General features: G+C 42.8%; 1 protein-coding gene across 8 annotated transcripts in view; it reads left to right on the forward strand.

Annotated features, from left to right (window-relative positions):
* LOC143298870 (tyrosine-protein phosphatase non-receptor type 4-like) overlaps nt 1–21,566 on the forward strand; it is a 97,212-nt gene extending 75,646 nt beyond the window's left edge. For all 8 annotated transcript variants that reach the window (XM_076611876.1, XM_076611936.1, XM_076611911.1 and 5 more), the window contains 11 exons: nt 82–171; nt 977–1,120; nt 7,699–7,768; nt 8,681–8,835; nt 10,368–10,458; nt 12,322–12,389; nt 13,694–13,777; nt 14,660–15,000; nt 15,940–16,075; nt 17,191–17,236; nt 19,898–21,566. In XM_076611876.1, the coding sequence (XP_076467991.1) occupies nt 82–171; nt 977–1,120; nt 7,699–7,768; nt 8,681–8,835; nt 10,368–10,458; nt 12,322–12,389; nt 13,694–13,777; nt 14,660–15,000; nt 15,940–16,075; nt 17,191–17,236; nt 19,898–19,935 (1,263 nt within the window). In that variant the 3' untranslated portion in view covers nt 19,936–21,566. The remainder of the gene's footprint in view (nt 1–81; nt 172–976; nt 1,121–7,698; nt 7,769–8,680; nt 8,836–10,367; nt 10,459–12,321; nt 12,390–13,693; nt 13,778–14,659; nt 15,001–15,939; nt 16,076–17,190; nt 17,237–19,897) is intronic.
* The last annotated feature ends 2,023 nt before the right edge of the window (nt 21,567–23,589 follow it).

The following is a 23,589-nucleotide window of genomic DNA, read 5'->3' on the forward strand; positions in this document are numbered from 1 at the left end:
GTGTGCGTGCATGCGTGCGTGCGTGCTTGCGTGTGTGCTTGTGTGTGTGTGTGTGTGTGTGTGTTCACATGTCTTTGACAGCCGAATGGAAACTGCGTCACAGATGGACATGGTTTGGTTACCATCCGGATGAAGCCAGATGATCATGGCCGTTTTGGGTTCAATGTGAAGGTAAGGGGGATTTGTCATCAAATGCAACCCACAATTGACATTGTTATGGTGCACTGTAGAGATGTTAGGATCTGTGTATGGGCTTCTCACTTGGTTCTTGAGAAGAACGTAGTTTTTTGTTTTTTTTGTATCACCTGCATGGGTTCACCCCCTGTATATACCTGATGAATCTCACAGGCAGAAAAATAATTCTCATCCCCCATCTTTGACCAATTCTTTGTGTTTTGTTTCTGATTCGAGAGTCTTCTGCATTCATATCGGTATTTGTTTTCCTTGCGGGGATGTATATTCAGGACAGCATGGGAGAAAGGTTGACTTCCATAAAATGGTAATGTTTTCTGCTATACTTTGAAGAGGACAGAAAGGAAGAATGGGGAAGGGATTTTTTAAAATACTTTTTAGCATAAGATTCATTTCTGTTCTCACCCACATCTTTTTTTTTAGAATCAGTTTTAGAGTTATGCATGCATGTGAATGACTGGTGTGAAAGCACTTAGATTTATCTCTGCACAAGATTCAGCACTATATAAATACTATCATTATTATTATTACATGTATTAAAAATGAAAAAGCTAAAACAGTGCAGGGAATATATAAAGACCTGTTTGTTTTCCCTTTTTCCTAAGTCGTCGTGGCATTTTCTCATGTGTAGGATTGCAAGTCATGATGCCAGTGAAGACTTTTTCTTCATGTAATCACATGGTGTTAATGAATTTTTTTGGTACATAGCATTTGTGATTGGGTTCTGTGCGTGCAGCGTTCTCCAGGTGTGTGACCACATGGATTTGTTTTGTTTCACCTGCAGGGAGGCACTGACCAGGGCATGCCCATCATCGTGTCCAGGGTGGCCCCAGACACCCCAGCTGACCTGGCCATCCCACGCCTCAATGAGGGTGACCAGGTCTTGTTCATCAACGGCCGTGATGTCTCCCAGCATACCCATGAACAGGTGGGCTTCAGGGAAACTGCAGGAAGTGAGAGGGTGGACAGAGGGAAGGGGTGGAGCGTAGGGGTGATGGAATCAAAGGCATATGTGCACTTCTATACATGAAATTGATGGGCGCAATAGCCGAGTTTTTAAAGCGTTGGACTTTCAATCTGAGGGTCTGGGGTTCGAATCTCGGTAACGGCGCTTGATGAGTGAAGGGTGGAGATTTTTTATCTGATCTCCCAGGTCAACATATGTGCAGACCTGCATGTGTCCTGAACCCCCTTCGTATGTATACGCAAGCAGATCAAATACGCGCATTAAAGATCCTGTAATCCAGGTCAGCGTTCGGTGGGTTATGGAAACAAGAACATACCCAGCATGCACACTCCTGAAAATGGAATGTGGCTGCCTACATGGCGGGGTAAAAACGGTCATGCACGTAAAAGACCACTTGTATACATACGAGTGAATGTGGGAGTTGCAGCCCACAAACGAAGAAGTATTTGAAACCCTTCAAGCCTGAATGTTGGGATTCTCGGTTTTTATTATCTATGTGTGTGTGTATATATATATATATTTTTTTTTTTTCTTGGTTGCTTTCTCTCTCTTTCTCTTTTCTCTCTCTCTCTCTCTTTTCTCTCTCTCTCTCTCTCTCTCTCTCTCTCTCTCTCTCTCTCTGTGTATAACTGATTTGGCTGTTCATCATAAAGGTATAAAACATTTAAGCAATCTGATTGGTTGAGTCCATCATGCAAGAAAACAAAAGATGAACTACATTTTGTTCTTTGTTGTGAAGCACTGACTAATGTTAGAAAAGCCTTGGACCCAAATACTTTAAACAGCCATGTTTATTGAGTTTCTTTTGTAAAAGACCTTTAAATTCAGAGAAAAATAGCTATATCTTAATTGTTTTGCTTCCTGTTATCCAGACTTATTAATCGTTTTCATTTCAATCATTGTATGTCCTTCTTCACACTTCATGTAGCTTATATTATGAACTGTTCACACATCCCTTCATTTGGGGCCATGGCCCATAGTGTATAAGTCGTCTGTATCCAAACTCTATCTGCCCTGTTTCTCTCATCCATCCTTGTTTCTCCCGCAAAGCCCTCAGTTCCTCCTCCTCCTGGAGTGAAGAGCATGTTGTCAGTGTGAAGAATGAAGGTTTACACATGTTGTCAGTGTGAAGAATGAAGGTTTACACATGTTGTCAGTGTGAAGAATGAAGGTTTACACATGTTGCCAGTGTGAAGAATGAAGGTTTACACATGTTGTCAGTGTGAAGATTGAAGGTTTACACATGTTGTCAGTGTGAAGAATGAAGGTTTACACATGTTGTCAGTATGAAGAATGAAGGTTTACACATGTTGTCAGTGTGAAGATTGAAGGTTTACACATGTCAGTGTGAAGATTGAAGGTTTACACATGTTGTCAGTGTGAAGAATGAAGGTTTATACATGTTGTCAGTGTGAAGAATGAAGGTTTACACATGTGGTGGGTTGTTTCACATTCAGAGAGATTGAGTTACACATGTTGTCATCAGATGGGAAGAGAAGGTTACACTGGTGGTCGTGGGAAGGAAGGATTAGTCATGTTCAGTGTGAGAATGCGACATATTGTCAGTGGAAATAAGGTACACTGTGTCAGGTGAGAATTAAGTTCCCTGCTAGTCAGGGAGAAAGAAGGATACTCATGTCAGGGAGAAGGCTTTTGTCCGGTGACGATTGCACTGAAGCTCTTTACACAGTTGCATTGAAGCCAATGAAGTTGCTCGATAACTTGCGCTTTGATGAAACAGCGCGCATTTGTTCGGTCAATGCAGTTTCCACAGAGTCAGTGGTGAAATCAAAGGTTTCAGTAGAGACTTCAGTGTACCAGAAGCGTTTTCGACCTCGTGTGATCTCTTCCTTGTGCAGATCACATAGTACTCATTCTCGTGGAGAGCCGAAGGTCTGCATGTCGGTCCAGTGTCCAAGCCAGCGAAGGTCTTGCATCAGTTGATGTGAAGAATGAACTGAAGGTTGCATTTTGCAATGCTGAAGAATGTGGTTGGTATGTTTGCGGACTTGATGTTCATACTCTAAGCCCACGGGAAACCCTTCTGGGAGCTGGTTTGACGTTGCGACCCAATGTTTTGCAGCCACACTAGTGTGCACACATACCAACACCATGCACACAACCAGAAGCATATTCTTTATCAAGACTAATGCATCAGAGAGACCATGAACTGAGAACAAAGTTGACAAATATGAACAAAATGGAAAGCTCGTGGTCATTGTGACAGTGTAGTGCAAGGGTAAGAAACAGCACAACCCTAGTGTTGACCAGTCACAATGTGTTAAAGAACTGGATTTCCCTGAGCTGAGTAAGGAAGAACATACATTGGCTTTGAGATGGTAAATGGAGTTCCTGATCTGGCATAGATGTGACCCTGAGATATGAAAGACTGTAATACTCAGGTTGAGGGCAACACACACAACACAACACAACACAACACAGCATGATGTAGTTGACTTAAGTTTTTGCATTTGTCCTCTGTGGAAAAAGTGTAGGTGTTCTGCAATTTAGCGATAACATGCACGAGTGAAATTTAAGCTGTCAGGAAATGATCGAGCATGCGTTGGTTCTGCCTCCTCTTGCTACACCTGGTTGTTTGATAAACTAGCCTACAATGAACGCAGTGTTACTTCACACACAATCAGTCAACTCATAACTTCTTCATTTTTTGAAATAAGCATTTATATAACACACAAAAATGTACAGTGAACCAATCTTGTACTTGGCAGCAAAGGAAAAGAACCGAAATCCACTGGAGCCACTGTACATGCACTAACATCATTATACTGAGAGGTTGACAGTAAGGTGTGTTGGGAATGGACGATGCTGATGCACATGTCCTGTCTCGTGCTTTTTATGTGGGAGAGCCATCGTGAACCGCAACACCATCTCAGAGCGCTGTCGCCAGCACCTCCTCTGCCAACAGCTTGGAGCCTCCCATGTCCTTCAGAGGGCTGAGAGTGGGTGCGCAATTGCTCATTTGGGTCAGTCGTCTGTCCTGTCGTGCAGCTGGTGCCTGGTACACTAGGTGCCGGTAAGTGTGGTTGAAGACTAGGATGTGGCAGTGAGAGTAATGGTTGTGTGGTCTTGTTGGTTGTCAGGGATATGTGTGTATGAATGACAGCTGTAGTGAGTGTACATAACAGTGACTTAAGTTGTGGTATGGTTAAGGATGTGTGCAATGAACAACGAGCTATCTTGGTCTCTAATGTTTGCTTGTCAGATTTTTGTTGGGATTGTTGAACGGTTCTATGGCTTCATCATTTATGGAGGAAGGGCGATTTAAGACACTGTTGAAGTGCTCAGCCCATCGTTCGAGAATGTTCTCCTTCTCGGTGATCAAGGTATTCCCATCTGCATTGAGGAGGGGGGATGATCCTGAGGATGTGGGGCCATAGACTTCTTTTAAGGCATCATAGAACCTCTTCATATCGTGCCTGTCAGCATATCCCTGGATCTCATCAGCTTTGTCACTCAGCCACTTATCCTGCATCTGGCGTAACTTTTGCTGAACAGTCCTGCGGATGGCATTGTACGCATCCTTTTTTGATGTGGACTTTGGGTTGCTCAGGTGGGCTTGATGCAGACGGCGTTTCTCATCCAGAAGCTGCTTGATTTCATCACAGTTTTCATCAAACCAGTCTTTGTGCTTTCTGATCATGGGTCCCAGGGTCTCTGAAGCTGTACTATAGATCAGCTCACGCAGGGTCCTCCAGTCAGACTCCACATTCTGGTTGTTCAGAGAGGCGGATTCCAGACGATCTTCCAGCAGCTCCACAAATGACTGTTTGATGGTGATGTTTTTCAGCTTAGCGATGTTGAGCCGTTTTGGAGCCTTCTGGCCTTGGGGGCGTCTCTTGGGCTGGATTCGAATATTCAGCTTCGAGACTACAAGGCGATGGTCTGTCCAACACTCGGCGCCGCACATGGTCTTTGTTACACGTACATCTTGCCTATCCCTTTTCCTGACGATGACATAATCGATGAGATGCCAATGCTTTGAGCGAGGGTGCATCCATGACGTCCTGTTACGGGTAGGGAGGCAGAAAACTGTGTTGGTTATCAGCAGTTCGTGCTCTGCACATGTCTGAAGCAAAAGCAATCCATTTGGGTTGCAGTGGCCCACACCGTGCTTTCCAATCACTCCATCCCAGGAGATGTAGTCAGAGCCAACTCTAGCATTGAAGTCCCCAAGAATGATGAGCTTGTCTGCTTTAGGGATGGCAGCAATGACAGAGTGAAGGTCCTCGTAGAACTTCGCCTTCACTTCATCCGGGTTGGTCATGGTTGGGGCGTAGGCACTGACAATGGTGAGGTGCTTCTGGCCAGATGCCAGTGGGAGTTTCATGGTCATAAGCCTATCGTTGACTCCCTTTGGGATTCCAGCTAGCTTGCTGACAAGTGCTGTTTTTACTGCAAAACCAACACCAGCCTCACGTCACTCTTCGCTTCCTCGTCCACTCCAGAAGAAGGTGTAACCAGATCCCCGTTCACAGAGCTCGCCTTCGCCTGCAAGCCGAGTCTCACTCAAGGCTGCGATGTCGATATTGTATCTGGCGAGTTCGGATGCAACTAGTGCTGTTCTCCTTTGGGGTCTGTCCGCATTATCTCTGTCCAGGAGAGTCCTTATGTTCCAAGCACCAATGGTGAGAGGAACGATCCTTGCTTTTTTCTTTTCTTTCTCTTTGTTTCGACCGCTGATGTAGGGTCCCCGCCAGCCGCGGTATGCTGGCCAGGGTGATATGGAGCAGGCAATTTTTAGGGCACCTTTTCTAGCCCCTTCCTCATGCCAGGGAGGTGAGCAGTGCATTCCTAAAGAGGGCTGCTCAGACGCTCAGACGGCTGCCGAGCTCCATCGCTGCTCCTGTCGACGAAGAACGACCCTATGGCCTGAGCCGCCTGCGTGCAGGTCTGCGGCTGCGACTGCCAGTGTACCCACACCTGTCGTTTCGTCGCTCGCCTGTCGCCACAGGACTTGGGGGTGATGAAATGATGAAGGATGAAAGGTCATTTTGGATGACTGATGACTTGCGCGATGAGTTTGTTTAAAGTGAAGAGGAGTTGCGCAACGTCGACCTCACTCTCTCGTCCGGGTCCACCAATTTCCAGTGGCAAGACTAAGTCGAGACGACTGGAGGATGAGCACGGATGCAGTGGATGACCAAGATATCCTTTCGGTGTCTCATCTTGCTCTCTGCACTCCACAGTGCGTTGCTGTAACCGCCTTCCTCTCCATTGAACCGATAGGTTTCTTCCGCAGATTGTGCCGGATCCAGACTTCGCATGCATGGGTAGACACACCCCGGGGGCCAACTGCGTGTGGCATGCACACAGCACGGTGGAGCTAGATGGCCGTCGGTGGCTCTCCTGAGCCGACGCCCTTTTATGGATCTCCATAAGGGTGTCTAGCCACCCGCCTCACCAGTCCCAGAAGGGAGTGGTGGGAGTGCCGGTTTAGTCGTCGGCAACCCGACCCTGAACAGGTTGTACTGGATTACAGGTTACCAGTAGCAGATCTAATGACCTGACATATTGTCAGTGTGAAGAATGAAGGTTTATACATGTTGTCAGTGTGAAGAATGAAAGTTTACACATGTTGTCAGTGTGGAGAATGAAGGTTTACACATGTCAGTGAAGATTGAAGGTTTATACATGTTGTCAGTGTGAAGAATGAAGGTTTACACGTTGTCAGTGTTTATACATGTTGTCAGTGTTAAGAATGAAGGTTTACACCTGTCAGTGTGAAGAATGAAGGTTTACACATGTTGTCAGCGTGAAGAATGAACTGAAGGTTCACACATCTTGTCAGTGTGAAGAACGAAGGTTTACTCATGTCAGTGTGAAGAAAAGGTTTATACATGTCAGTGTGAAGAATGAACTGAAGGTTTACACATGTTGTCAATGTGAAGAATGAAGGTTCACATACGTCAGTGTGAAGAATGAAAGTTTACACATGTTGTCAGTGTGAAGAATGAAGGTTCACGCATGTTGTCAGTGTGAAAAATGAAGGTTTGCACATGTAGTCAGTGTGAAGAATGAAGGTTTACATATTTTGTCAGTGTGAAGAACGAAGGTTTACTCATGTCAGTGTGAAGAAAAGGTTTATACATGTCAGTGTGAAGGATGAACTGAAGGTTTACACATGTTGTCAATGTGAAGAATGAAGGTTCACATACGTCAGTGTGAAGAATGAAAGTTTACACATGTTGTCAGTGTGAAGAATGAAGGTTCACGCATGTTGTCAGTGTGAAAAATGAAGGTTTGCACATGTAGTCAGTGTGAAGAATGAAGGTTTACATATGTTGTCAGTGTGAAGAATGATGGTTTACTCGTGTTGTCAGTGTGAAGAATGACAGTTTACTCATGTTGTCAGTGTGAAGAGTGAATGTTTACACATGTTGTCAGTGTGAAGAATGAAGGTTTGCACATGTTGTCAGTGTGAAGAATGAAAGTTTACACATGTTGTCAGTGTGAAGAATGAACTGCAGGTTTACACATGTTGTCATTGTGAAGAATGTTGGTTTATATGTGTTGTTCAGGTGGTGATGTTCATCAAAGCCTCACGGGAAACCCATTCTGGAGAGCTGGTGTTGATCGTGCGACCCAATGGTAATATTTGCTGCACACACTGGTGCACACATACACACACACACATGCACACAAACCAGAAAGCATATTCATTTGTGCAGAAAAATGGCATCAAAGAGAGACCATGAAACTGAAACAGAAGTAGACAAATATGAAAGCAAAAATGGAAAGCTCGCTGGCAGTGACTGTTAATGCAAAGGGGTAAAAACAGCAACAACCCTTCAGTGGTTACCAGTCAACAATGGTTAAAGTATACTGGAAAATATTCCATGCTGAAGCTGAGTTCAAAGGAAGAAGCATACATTGGCTTTGAGGTGGTAAATGGGTATCCTGATCTGGCATAGAGGGATTGACCCTGTCAGCATCATGTAGAAACTGTAAAACTTCAGGTCTGAGGCACACACACACACACACACACACACACACACACACACACATGCATGTAGGTGTACTTGAAGTGTGCTTTATTTGTCTCGTGGAAAAAGTGTAAGGGTGTTGCTGCAATGTTGACAGGCATATTCATGCAAGCATTGAAATTTATGTGTCGGTGGAAATTGTTCATTCAGAGCCAGTGCGTTGTTCTTCCTCCTCTTCTTCACCTGGGTTTTTGTATTTTAAACTAGCCTTTACATTTGTAACGCAGTGTTACATTCACAAAATTTCAGTCAAATCACATAACCTTCCTTCATTTCTTTTTAAAAAATAAGCATTTTTTATATACACACACAAAAAGTGTGACAGTGAACCATTAATCTTGTCTTGGTCAGCACAAAGGAGAAGAGGACCTGAAGAGTCCCACTGGAGATGCCACTGTAGTCACGCCACTAACAATCCATTATACTACTGAAAGCAGGGGTTGTACAGTTAACTGGGTGGTGTTTTGGGGAATGGGCAGGACTGCTGATAGCACATGATGCCATGGTATGTGTGCAGTGTACGTGGGGGAAGAGCCATCAGATGAACCGGAGTACACCTACATCCCAGAGACGCATCAGATCGCCAGCACCTCCTCTGCCAACAGCTTGGACGCCTCCCTCATGCTGCTTCAGGAGGGGCTGGAGAGTGGGGCCGCCATTGCTCAGTTTGAGGTCAGTCTGTCTGTCTGTCTGTCTGTCAGCTGGTGGTCTGGTACATCTATGTGTGTCAGGGAAGGTGGTGGAAGGCAGCTAGGCGTGGTGCAGGGGAGGTATATGGTTGTGTGGTGTATGTGTGGTTGTCAGGGGGATTATGTGTGTATGAATGGACAGCTGGGTATGTGTGTGTACATGAATCAGTGAGTTAAGGTTGTTGGTTATGGTTAAGATGATCGTGAAAGAACACAGCTATCAGTGTGGCTCCTTCATGTTTTTTTAAAAATTTTTAGCTTACTGTGGATCTGATCATTCATCTTCTTCTCTTCTGTTGCTTTTATCATGATTCCCTTTCTTTTTTTTTTCCTAAACTGAGCAGGTATCCAAGCCTGTTCAGGGATGAAGGAGATTGATTTAAGAATCTTTTCTGTTAATTGAATGGATATTAACTCACTCCAGACTATGGACCTCTATCAAGGCCCAACTGTTTACAACTGTTTCAGATGAAGGAGCACAATCGGGGCTTTAGAACATTTTGAATTTGTGGAGTGTCATCTAATTTGTATAATGATCTAAGCTAAAAATATCTAAACTGATGTTTCCACTCTCCACTGTGACTAGTAAACGCTGAGCAGGAGAGTAGTTTTCAAGGTGACTGGTTCACGTGAACAGTGCGTGTCAGCAGCGGCATCTCACCCAGTTCCTTCCTATTCACAAAGCAGACAATGGTTTCCAAAGGAGCCCGACAGGGGCTTTTGTAACATTCTGAATTCACACTGTTTCAAACTTCTTGTACTTTCCTGGATTTATTTTTAATTTCTCAGTGTGTGCAAATTTCAAACAAAAAATTATGGATAACTGGAAGATAGCATCATAAAGAAGGGAGGAAGTTTTACATTTTGCCCCCAAATAACTCATTGTTTTATTGATCAGTTTGGATAACTTGATAAATTCAAACATTTTGTTTTGGTGAGTTTTTTTTGTTTTGTTTTTTGTTTTGTTGGGGTTTTTTTTACTGACCCATACTGTGGGAAAAATAAGGGGAGCAAACTGGCAGTACTTAATGAGTTAATGAAAAGGCTATCCATTAATGTTTTTTTTTTTGTTTTTCTCAAGTGTCCACATGATATAATCATTGTACTATCAGTGATAATAAACTTTCTTTTTTTTTGTAAGATGTTGGGAGAAGGGGTAGGGGTGTGGGGGTGGGGATTCTTGGTGAATGAGTTCCGAAAAGATCACAGGGAAAAGGGAGGGAGATATTGCAGAAAGATAATGTTTCTATGAAATGATAAGTTTTGAAGTAGTAGGCATTCTTACCTTGGGTGTGGTGATGATTGCTACACTTACAACAGGTGGGCACAAGACTAATTCGTGTTTGTTATGTTCACGTTGTGTTGACAGCAACTGAACAGGAAGAACAGGTGGGCACAAGACTAATTCGTGTTTGTTATGTTCACGTTGTGTTGACAGCAACTGAACAGGAAGAAACATACAGCAGGTAGGCACAAGACTAATGCATGTTTGTTATGTTCACATTGTGTTGACAGCAACTGTACAGGAAGAAACCTGGACTGACAGTGAACATAGCCAGGATGGACACCAACATCAACAAGAACAGATACAGAGACATTTCACCTTGTGAGTCTCTGTTTGTATGTTTGTTGTAGCCTGTGGGTAACATGTGCGAGTGAGTGTGCATGATAACAGTTAGTCAGCTAGCTGGTTTTGTGTGCTGGTCAAGGGAGGGGTTAAATCAGAAACATTGGTGTTCCATTCCCTCTTTTTCCCCAGAACATCAGATAGTACCATCAGCTGTCGTGCTGTGAATAAAATCATTAGTTAGTACCATTAGACGTAGTACTATGAATAAAATCATGAATACCATCAGACGTTGTACTGTGAATAAAATCATGAATACCATCAGCTGTCATACTGTGAATAACATCATTAGTATCATCAGACATAGTGCTATGAATAAAATCATTAATACCATCAGCTGTCATAGTGCTATGAATAAAATCATTAATACCATCAGCTGTCATACTGTGAATAACATCATTAGTATCATCGGACATAGTGCTATGAATAAAATCATTAATACCATCAGCTGTCATACTGTGAATAAAATCATTAGTATCATCAGAGATAGTACTGTGAATAAAATCATTAATACCATCAGCTGTCATACTGTAAATAAAATCATTAGTACCATCAGACATAGTACTGTGAATAAAATCATTAGTACCATCAGACGTAGTACTGCGAATAAAATCATTAATACCATCAGACGTAGTACTGTGAATAAAATCATTAGTACCATCCAACATAGTACTGTGAATAAAATCATTAGTACCATCAGACATAGTACTGTGAATAAAATCATTAGTACCATCAGACATAGTACTGTGAATAAAATCAATAGTACCATCAGACGTAGTACTGTGAATAAAATCATTAGTACCATCAGACGTAGTACTGTGAATAAAATCATTAGTACCATCAGACGTAGTACTTTGATTAAAATCATTAGTACCATCAGACATAGTACTGTGAATAAAATCATTGGTACCATCAGACGCAGTACTGTGAATAAAATCATTAGTACCATCAGACGTAGTACTGTGAATAAAATCATTAGTACCATCAGACGTAGTACTGTGAATAAAATCATTAGTACCATCAGATGTAGGGCTGTGAGTAAAATCATTCCACCATGGACATCTTTGTGCAGGGCATGATCAGAAATTTTGGAATTTTTCACACTTCTCATAACTTCCTACATCTTCAATGGGTTTTTTGTGTGTTTTTTTTTTTTTTTTTGCTACATGGCAGAAACCTTCACATCTCAAAGACAAGTGATGTGACCCTTTCTTTGTTGCTAAATGAAACAGTAGCAGATGTACCTTTGTATCAGCAGTTTGAAACTGGACATGAGAAGTAAATAAGTAAATCTTGCCAAAACGAAATGTTCATGGATTCAGAAATAAGAGAGGTTACTGGTGATTTTGTATTTGTTTAGATTTTTAGAGTAAAAGATGATAGAATTTCAGTGCCTTGATTTTTTTTCTCTTGCTTTACTTAAGTTTCATAAAAAAAAAAAAAAAAAATCAGGTCTGAAATCACTTGCACTATTTTACACATGTGAGCATAAAGGCTGTTTTTTGTTTTTGTTTTTGTTTTTTTTTGTTTTTTTGTCGGTGTTTATTGTACATGCTTGTGGAATGGCATGTTTGTATGTGTGTGTGTGTGTGTGTGTGTGTGTGTGAGTTTGACATAATGTACATATGCAATGCATAGTGCAGTTAATATGCTGCTCAGGTTTGTTTATATTTATATTTGCCCGGTTCTCTCTATCTGAGTGCATGTCTGTGTAGCATGTCAAGGTCAGGGGACGTAACAGCAGTAATAGTCAGTTGACCTTAAAAATGACAGATGACACTTGTGGAGTACAGAAATATAATGACTTGATATATAATGTTAACATCACTTTCACTTTTTCAGATGACCAGACCCGAGTGATCCTGAAGAATGGTACCAATGGAGATTATGTGAATGCCAATTATGTCAATGTGAGTAGTTTGATTTTTTCCTTCCTTTTTTTCCTTCTTTTTTTTTTTTTGGTGTGAGTCGAAAAAAAACCAGCACACTTTTAAGTTGCAGTTTCCACAAACGCAGAAGGTATCAGTCTTCTCTGTATGTCTGTGGGTGAGGAAGATGGAAATTGGTTTGATGATGTGATAATGAGGTGTGACTAGGAGGGTTGTGGTTACAGATGTGGTAATAATGTGGCGTCTGTGGAGGGTTGTGGTTACAGTTGGGTAATAACCAGGTGTGACTTGGAGGGTTGTGGTTACAGTTGTGGTAATAACCAGGTGTGACTTGGAGGGTTGTGGTTACAGTTGTGGTAATAACCAGGTGTGATTTGGAGGGTTGTGGTTACAGTTGTGGTAATAACCAGGTGTCACTTGGAGGGTTGTGGTTACAGATGTGGTAATAACCAGGTGTGACTTGGAGGGTTGTGGTTACAGTTGTGGTAATAACCAGGTGTGATTTGGAGGATTGTGTTTACAGATGTGGTAATAACCAGGTGTGATTTGGAGGGTTGTGGTTGCAGTTGTGGTAATAACCAGGTGTGACTTGGAGGGTTGTGGTTGCAGTTGTGGTAATAACCAGGTGTGATTTGGAGGGTTGTGGTTGCAGTTGTGGTAATAACATGACTTCATTGGAGTGTCGTGGTTACAAATGTGGTAATAACCAGGTGTGACTCGGAGGGTAGTGGTTACAGTTGTGGTAATAACCAGGTGTCACTTGGAGGGTATTGGTTACAGTTGTGGTAATAACCAGGTGTGATTTGGAGGGTTTTGGTTACAAATGTGGTAATAACCAGGTGTGACTTGGTTGTGGTTACAGATGTGGTAATAACCAGGTGTGATTTGGAGGGTAGTGGTTACAGATGTGGTAATAACCAGGTGTGACTTGGTTGTGGTTACAGATGTGGTAATAACCAGGTGTGATTTGGAGGGTAGTGGTTACAGATGTGGTAATAACCAGGTGTGATTTGGAGGGTAGTGGTTACAGTTGTAATAACTAGGTGTGATTTGGAGGGTAGTGGTTACAGATGTGGTAATAACCAGGTGTGACTTGGAGGGTTGTGGTTACAGTTGTGGTAATAACCAGGTGTCACTTGGAGGGTTGTGGTTACAGATGTGGTAATAACCAGGTGTGACTTGGAGGGTTGTGGTTACAGATGTAATAACCAGGTGTGACTTGGAGGGTAGTGGTTACAGTTGTGGTAATAACCAGGTGTGACTTGGAGGGTTGTGGTTACAGATGTGGTAATAACCAGGTGTGACTTGGAGGGTTGTGGTTACAGATGGAGATACCTGGATCGGGAATCATCAACCGCTACATCGCAGCTCAGGGACCCCTGCCCAACACCTGCACAGACTTCTGGCAGGTCAGTCAGCACTCTGTGTGTGCGTGCATGTGGTATGTGTGTGTGTGCATGCGTATGTGAATGCATGTGTGTGTGAGTGTGTGAGAGAGATGTGGTTAAAAGTCAGTTTGTTGGTGTGCACTTAGTTTGTGTGATGATTGTTCTCCTGCTGATACACATGATAGAGGCTATTTGCCACCGACAGGCAAGGTGTGTGGTGTGCATTTCTGATAGAGTTAAAAATCATTATATAAAAAATCTTTGAAGGTTTGTAAAGAAAAAGAAACATTTAAAAACTCATTTTGAGAAAAAATAAGCATTTAATGTTTCCATTAGCTGATTATGAAAATAATCACTGGACAGTCAAATATTTTTGTTGTAAGAAATTCAGTACCAATAGGAAGTTGGAACAATCAACAAAGTGAGCAGATTGCAGGCAGAAATGACCTGTTTGAAAATGCTACGCAAATAAAGGAAGTCAACAGCACTAAGAAAGAGGGTTTTTTTTCATATTTATGTGTGACATTTAACTGATGAAAGACTCATTGCTTCCATGACATGTTGAGAGTGCTCATAAGACAGAAGATGAACTTAGAAATTCAGGCCTTAAAATAAGAAGAATTTATCAAAGAAGGAGTCCCCCCCACCCCCCCCCCCCCCAAAAAAACAAAAACAACAGCAACATAGGATACAAGAAGAGGACCATGGACAGTGCCAGTTGGAGAGCATAGTGTAAGGTTTTGTCACAAACTTTCACAGCAGTCGTCTCAGCATATTGGAGTGTGAGACAAAGGCACATATACTTGTGAGCATGAAGACAAGAAGACATGATCATAGAAAGACATGAAATGAAGTGAAGAACGAAAAAGCCAGAGTGGTGATGGTGTTGGTGGCTGTGTGCAGATGGTGTGGGAGCAGCAGTCGTCGCTGGTGGTGATGCTGACCACCAAGGTGGAGCGGGGGCGGGTCAAGTGCCACCAGTACTGGCCAGAGCTCTACGAGACGGAGGACTTTGGGGCCCTGCAGATCACCTGCGTCAAGGAGGAGGAGACCCCGTCCTTCGCCTTCCGCGAGTTCAACCTGACCCACGTGGGCACCAGCGAGGAGAGGCACATCCGCCACATGCAGTACATTGCCTGGCCCGACCACGGTGTGCCCGACGACCCCAGTGACTTCCTGGAGTTTGTTATCAAAGTGCGGCAGGCCCGGGCCGGGGTGGTGGAGCCCACTGTGGTCCACTGCAGGTCAGTGTCCCCACCTGATCCTCTGGTGGGCTTTCTTTCAGCTTCTGGTGACTGGTTTCAGCTTCTGTCTAGTTCTGATGACCAGTTTCAGCTTCTGTCTAGTTCTGATGACCAGTTTCAGCTTCTGTCTAGTTCTGGTGACTGGTTTCAGCTTCTGTCTAGTTCTGATGACCAGTTTCAGCTTCTGTCTAGTTCTGATGACTGGTTTCAGCTTCTGTCTAGTTCTGATGACCAGTTTCAACTTCTGTCTAGTTCTGATGACTGGTTTCAGCTTCTGTCTAGTTCTGATGACCAGTTTCAGCTTCTTTCTAGTTCTGATGACCAGTTTCAGCTTCTGTCTAGTTCTGGTGACTGGTTTCAGCTTCTGTCTAGTTCTGGTGTTCAGCTTCTGTCTAGTTCTGGTGATTGGTTTCAGCTTCTGTCTAGTTCTGGTGACCAGTTTCAGCTTCTGGTGTGTTAGGGGCTGTGTGTGATTGAGGGGCTGGGTCCCTTAGGAAGGGGTGGGGAGGGGGCTGACCTCAGAGTGCTGGAGAACTGGGTGTTTGTTGTTGTCATGCAATACTTCGATATAATTATTGAAATATACATTCTGTGTATTTTATTATAAGGATTATATATATGTTTAACAACAGTAAAAACTGTGATGACATTTAAAGGAGTTCATAAACATGACAAACTGTGACAACTGTTTTACATATGTGTTCACATTAAAAAACAAAAAATCTCTGTCTCTCTCTCTCTCCTCCCCCCCCCCTCCTCCCACATCTCCCCATCCCCTTTCTCTCTATATGGCCAATAAAATTTAAACCTCATTCTTTGGTGTGAATGCTTACACATACGTTAGCACATCCATGCACGCACACACGAAAAACTGAGACCTGTGAATCAAAGAGGTATGATGTGTTCTCTCCCATCTCTGACCACGACGGCTGACTGCAGTGCGGGCATTGGGCGCACGGGGGTGCTGATCACCATGGAGACGGCCATGTACCTGATTGAGGCCAACCAGCCAGTGTACCCGCTGACCATCGTGCGACAGATGCGGGATCAGCGCGCCATGCTGATTCAGACTTCTGTGAGTCTCCACCCCCCCTGCCCCCCTCCTTGGCTTCTTCCCCTTCCTCCGACATTGTGACCCCAAGGAAGGTGGCAGAATGGTTAAGACGCTCAGCTGCCAATACAGAGAGTCCGTGAGGGTGTGGGTTCGAATCCCGCTCTCGCCCTTTCTCCTAAGTTTGACTGGAAAATCAAACTGAGCGTCTAGTCTTTCGGATGAGATGATAAACCGAGGTCCCGTGTGCAGCACGCACTTGGCGCACTGAAAAAGAACCCATGGCAACGAGAGTGTTGTCCTCTGGCGAAATTACGTAAAATGAAATCCACTTTAATAGGTACACAAATATGTAAGCATGCACTCAAGGCCTGACTAAGCGCGTTGGGTTATGCTGCTGGTCAGGCATCTGCTCAACAGATGTGGTGTAGCGTGTATGGATTTGTCCGAACGCAGTGACGCCTCCTTGAGAAAGTGAAACTGAAAAGTGAAACTGTGACCTCAACCCCCACTCCCCTCACATCTGCTCCCCCTCCTTCGTCACACTTCCCACCCTCCTCTCCCATCTATGGCCTCTCCTTGCCACTGCTGTTCATGGGTTGTTAACTGTGTTGCCTTACAACTGGTTGTTTGTTGTCTTGTGTGTTTGTGTGTGTGTGTGTGTGTGTGTGTGTGTGTTGAGATAGTTTATTTGTAGTTTATTTGTTGCTGCTTTTTATCAGATCATCTGTAAGTGGTTCTGTTTTCTCCAGTTTGATTTTCGTTTTCTTTTAGTTTTGGGTAGAGAATTTTGTGTTCAAATTAGAAAATGATGCTTATGGATGCTTTTATCTAATGATATTGTTAAAATTGATGATGATATATACAAAAAATGATGGATATTTATATCTGCTCGACCTCCCTTGCACAAGGATTTGAATGTGTTTTTTGTGTTGTTGTGTGTGTGTGTTTTTTTTTGTGTTTTTTTTTCTCTTTATGTAAACTCCCAGTAATATTACATTCAAATTGAGATGAAGCTGTGTTTAAGTTATGTACTGTGGTATGTCATTCATTGTTTACAGTCAGACTTACTGTCATGAAAGGAGGAGAGCTTGCATTTGTATGACTGACCACACTGTTGTGCTCTGTTGCTGTTTCAGAGTCAGTACAAGTTTGTGTGTGAAGCCATTCTGCGTGTCCACAATGGTGAGTTGAACTGTCGGTTGTGTTGCCTGTGATGCTTTACCAATGGCCTTTTCTCTGTTGGTGGGACCAATGAAGCAGAAACAAAAAAGAAAACCAGAAAAAAGCAAGAAACAAACAGGTTTAAACCAAGCACATCCCTTTTAAGGGGTAGCAGTATGTCTAGGGTGTTATGCTTGCATGGCAATGTGCGGTGTCTGTCATTATTATTATTATGATGATGATGATGCTAATAATGATGATGATGGTGATGATGATGATAATTATTATTATTAGCATATACACCTAATCTTGAAAATAAGCCTTAGGCATTTACAAATAAAAGACATATGTAAACATAAAAAAGGAAAAATTAAACACAAGATACCAAACATTATTAAAAATTATTCATTTCCCCGCACACACACACACACCAACAATACACACAAGCACATGCGCGCACACACAAGTCATAGCACACAATCATAAATAGTACACAATCAAAAATACAACCAAAAAATTCTGAAGCTATCAAAACTCACTCACTCACTGACTAATAGTCATTTTAGTTCATACTGGATAGGGATGAGCTGTTGAGAATTATTCAGGAGGGGAAAAGGTGGGTCTTCAGACTGGATTTGAAAGATTGCAGCAAAGATGAGTGACGGAGAGGCTGAGGAAGTTGATTCCAAAGAAAGGGGGTTTGGTATGAAGAACTGTGTTGGCCGTAAGTTTTGGTTCGAGCAGGGGGGATCCTAAGCATATGGGTGTCAGAAGAAGAGCGGGGTTGGCGTGAGGGCATGTGAGGATGAATGAGATCAGAAAAATACTGTGGACCCGAAGTCTCAATGGACTTGAAGCAAAGAGAGACGACTTTGTAGATAGTTTTTTTCTTGTACTGGGAGCCAGTGTAAAGCATGAAGTAGAGGAGAGATGTGATCAAATTTAGAGGAACGAAAGACAAGACAAGCAGCATAGTTCTGGACTTTCTGGAGCCTAGCAGTGAGGTAACTGGGTGAACCGACAAGTAGGGAATTACAATAATCCAGGTGAAAACAGATGTGGAAAGAGTCCAGAAAGAGGCACGAAACTTTCTGATTGCACATGTGTGCACGCACACACACATGCACGCATGCACAAGGCAGGTCTGAGATGACAAAGCAGTGTAACTCCTTGATAAATACGCCTTGGTGAGAAGAGAACATCATGGCATGTTGTTTTTTTCTCAGTACAATCACTACTTTTTGTTTACTCTTAGCCCTCTGCCCTCTGACAGAAAAATCCCAAGGGATCTTCTAAATCCTGTGTGAAGGGAAGAAACTCCTCACTGAACTCGCACAACCAAACACAGAAAATCATATAAAATAAGGCTTTAATTCTCTTGTTGCAAAAGACAGCTCATGATCTGCAGAAAACGTCATAGTATTTTAGTTTTTCATTCAAGTAAATTGTAACACTTTAATTGTGAAAAATGACAAAAATAACAACAAAAAACAACAAAAAATCCAACATGTTCTGGAAAAAGTCTCAAGCTGTGTGTGCGTCAAAGATTATGAAAACTGACTTCACTTCGTGATCTGTTGTGTTTGTGCTCGTTTTTTCATTCTCTGAATACTCAGCTACAAATAAAGATACTCATAATAACAGTAACCAATAATTGAAGGCATGTATAATCAATCATTCTCAGCCTTTTTTGTCCAAAAAATCGTCAACTTAAAAAATTCTTAGCTCAGAAACTTCTCAGTTCACTTGCTACAAATTTCAAAATGGTGGCAGTGGAAGGAAGTAACAAATGTACCTCTGCTGTAGGTGCATTATGGGATTGCTAAAAGCGAAAGTAAAGGTGAATGAATCGGGCCATACTGGACGGTTCAGGGATTGAACAGGGGACTTGCGGCAGGCCATATCAGGCAATTCAGGAAGCAGAGGGTTAAGTGTCGATCTTGCTAGTGAAAAGGAATCCAGTCCCAAGAGGAGGAAGTCCACAGAAATAACGGTGACTGACACCCTGATCTGTGAGCTCAGTCTGTCGCAGGTGACAAGACAACCCGTCACTGACATCAGCAGCACTAAGGGGGCAGAAAGGTTTGGAACAACTGCTGAAAAAACACACACACTGAATTGAGTAATATAGGACTAGATTTGTCGCTGATGTTGGGTGAGTCAACATAATATATTTGATCCATTGTTCCTGTTAAAATTCAGCACGACATAGGGAGAATATTGCTTCCCTCAATAGTTCGTTTCATGAATTTAGTCAGTTGTTATTCTTGAGCAGAAAAGAGAAGATTGGTGTCACTGCTCTATTGTTGAAAAAAAAATGAAAGAAAAAAAGAAAAACTTGAAAAAACAACAACATAAATTAATGAAACAGATATGCTATTTTGACTTATACATAGTGAAGGGTTATGGTGTATTTCTTTTCCTGCTTGAATAAAAAATCTTCTATCAGGAATGTTTTTGGTTTTGATATATATTACATATCTACAGTTGTTACTGCTTACTTTATTTTCAGAGTAAGTTAGGATACACGTTTGTCAGAAGATGAACTGAGTACCACCAGCTTAATGTTCTCTGTCCTCGTTGAGGAGCATAGCTACTGTTTGATTAATTGTGCAATACTTCACTGGTCTGGCTTCCTGTTAGACTGCATTTCTAATGGTGTGCTTGTCTATTTGCTTGCAGAGGGGTTGGTGAAACCACTGGATGACTTCAGGAGATGAGGAAGGGGGAGGGAAGTGTGATGATGATCCCGTGGCCAGTTCCAGTCTCTGACAAATGGCACAGGCAGGACAGGGAGGGAAGTACTGGCTGACCACCTGACCACCACCAGTCTTTGCTGTCTGCTAGTGCTGTGTCCTGTTTCCTCCCCATGTGGCGACCTCTCCACCAGGCAGACATGGGCGTAATGCTGCTCATGGCACTCCTCTCTCGCTGCTCTCAGTGCCACAAGGTACAGGTCATCGGTGAGCCAGAACCCAGTGGCTGCATCGCCTCATGGACAACACATTGCTGACAGCACCACACTGCAGCCCTTTCCACCTGCTGGTACTGTACAGGTACACTGTGGATAAGGGACTTACCTTGACACAGGGGAGTGGTCAGGTGTCAGTATTGCACCCCCAACTCCTGTTCTGCTCCATGCTGAGCTCCTACACAGGGTGGACCTTGGTGAAACATCTCTCTCACTGGCTGCAGTACGTGCCTGTGTGGATGAAACGGCATACTCTGTGCAGATGTTCACAGAATTTTGGGACACAAGTTGGCAGGGAAAGAGTGTATAAGGAGTGGGCTGTATGTTGGGGTTTTTTTGTTGTTTTTTTTTGGCTGGTTTGTTTGTGGTTTGGGTTTTTTGCCCTTGGGACTCCTGCTTCTCATCGCCAAAGCCAGCACACAAGCTGGGCATCAGAAATGGTGTAGTTTTAATCAGACAGAGAGTACAATGTACAAGACCTTTTGCAAACATTGCTTCTGAATAAACTGTATGTATGACAGACCAAATATCTTGTGTAGATAACTGGATAACTATTTAAAGTGAAGCAGGCTTTTTTCCCCTGCCATTGGACTGCGAATGCCTTGTGCATTGGAAACCCCATACGCCACTCTTAGCTTCCAACCATTTTCTTGGACCTACACCATCTCAAGTGTCTTCTGATCAGCCTGCCACAACTGCTTGTCTGTTTGACACCACTTGGAAACGACCCACGTGAAGCTGTGGCCACCGGAGTTCTGTGTTAACAGTGTACACTACATTTATTCTGTCAGGAAGCTGGGTTTTTCAGATACACTGTGAACAGTTTGATGTGGTTATGTACAAGACTGGATTGGTGTAAAGAGAGGAGGGAATGGGGCCTCAGTGGTCCAGTGGTGTGGGTTGTGGAACGGGATCTGTGCCAGGGGGTGAAGCTGGTGTGTGGGTGTTTGAACTGGGATGTGGGCTTCTTGTCTGCACCCAGTTGCATGTTTGTGCACATGTGCATGCTTGAGTGTGTTCATTTTTTTTAGTATGGTGCCTGTGTGTATGTGTGTGTGTATGTGAGGATGTGGTGGTTTAAAGTAGGTGTGTGATCATGGCCTTGATGTATGAACTTTTTTATTTCCAGTACAACCAGCCATCAGGCTTCCCAGTGATGGAGTGTGGAGAGAGAAGACAGCAGTAGATGTGTGGGAAACCAGAGATGTACATACTTGTCATCATGTAATTTATTTACTTTCTAGGGCCAAGTTAAAGTGACCTAGTCAGTGCACAGTGGACAAGGTCAAGAGACATGAACGGTGAAGCTGACATTGTCTGTGAAGGACGTGGGTTTTCTGAAGTGTCTTAAACTTTCTTGGATTCAGACTATGTACATGGTGTGGACTGGAAAAGGGCATGTCACAAATAGGGTCGGTCAGATGTGTTGTGTTCAGTGTTCTGTAGGGTTCTTTTCTGGTTTGTTTTTTTGTCACATCTTCACCCTTCCACTTCATGTCATCCATCAGTCATGGAGTTTTGTATCTGGTTTGGTGAAGCAGAAAGACAGTTTGGTGCCAGGATCCCAAAATTAGGACCGGGACTTGCATGTTGCTATGACTCATGAGTATGGGAGCATTGTTTTGTGATTAATTCTGAAATTGTGTCAGAGGCAGAGCCCATAGCATACAGCAGAAGAGCAGTCAGAGGCTGTCATCTCTCCCCGCCTTCCTCCCACTCCCCCTTCTGCTCCGACCCAGCGCCCAGCTAACATGCAGATCTTTTGTCTTCCGTGCTGATTGCTTCGTATCTGACGGAGAACGAGTGAAGCTGGAAAGGAATGTGTACAACTATCAGACTGTGCCCAATGAGTTTTATCTGGTCAGTGTTTTAGATTGTGTTTGTGTAACTTGATTTTTTTCTTCTTCTGATTTTGCCCTGGTAATGTTGTTGGCAATGGTACAGTATTTTTGCATGGCATTTTGCTTTCACTTTTCAGCTGCACAGAATGGCATGACCATGTTTTTTTACTTGTGTTGTAATGGAAGATCTACAGACAGTGAATGTGAGCAGTTTCTTTTTTTGTACTTTTCATGAACACTTACTTCCGTGAGGTGAAAACAGGTTATCAGCTCATCCTGAACTAAATCAGCCAGTCTTTTTTTTTTTTTGTCTTTTTTTTTTGTTGGGGTTGGAGGGGGGGTGGGGGGGCTGCCGGGGGGGGGGGGATTAAGATTTTACAGATTTTGTGTCATTTTTAAAAGCACTTTGTTAGTTTTAATTACTTGTTTTGTTTTCATTGAGTACCTGCAGCAGCAGCACAGGTATACTTCTTCAATGACACAGTTTACACTATGGTATGAAAAGAGAGCAATTTACATTGCAGCTGCATGCAGGATAACAGTATGTCCCATGTGGGACCACCTTTGAAATACGAGACCAAAATGCAGGGATATGAAAAAACAGATTCTCAGAATCAGAATAACTGTTACCTCAGTAAAAGAAATTAAGCATGGTGAAGTCTGATACATACATCCTTCACTTGAATTACATCTCTCAGAAGGAGTGGTACATTTGGCAGTAAATGCTTGATTTTGGGAGGTTGTCTTGGACAAGTTGCATTGCTGACATCCACAGAAAAGAAGAACTAGGTGTAAAACACAGCAGCCGGGTTATCTTGATTTTCTACATTTTTTTTTTTTTTTTTAATTCTGTGATTGCTTTCTCTTGTCTGAGACAAAGTTTCTGTAGGGCAGTAGTTTATAGTTTCCCTTTCCCGTTTGGTTTCCCACCTGAACTAAAGGTCATCTTTCCTGCTCTCTGTTCAAAGAGAGTGTTACAAACAGGGTTACTTCCCATTTTCCAGCATAAAGTTCCATTTTGGACTGACATATTTAGGGACCTGATGCAATTGGGTTTACTTATATTTTGATACATTTGAATTGATATTTTGATACACTTGAAATCTTCATCTATGTTTGTACTGTACATGAGGGTGTGATAGTTCTTAATGACTAGTCACTTTGCAGCATCACCACACATGTAACAAGTGCTCTGATTCTAGAAATAGCAACTGTGAATGGGTATTCAGTGTGCAAGTACATACACCAGACCATTTCACATTTTATATACAATCACTCTGGACTTTCCTACCTCTATCACGTTTTTGGGGTTTACAGATTTGCGCATACATGTGCAATACTGCACTTGGCTGTGTGTGTGTGGAGAACTTCATATTTTGAGTGGTATATTGTCAGTGGTATGTAGCACCTCATAATGTGGAGCTGGATATGGAGATGGTGATGGAGAACGGGTTTGCATTAAATACATATAGCTTTTAGGCATCATAGACCACCCTTCACATCGTTGTCTGTGTTCATGTGGGAACTCAACCATCACACACATAACCACACGACGCTGTGGT

This window comes from Babylonia areolata, chromosome 2, assembly GCF_041734735.1.
Source record: "Babylonia areolata isolate BAREFJ2019XMU chromosome 2, ASM4173473v1, whole genome shotgun sequence".
NCBI lineage: Eukaryota > Metazoa > Mollusca > Gastropoda > Neogastropoda > Buccinidae > Babylonia > Babylonia areolata.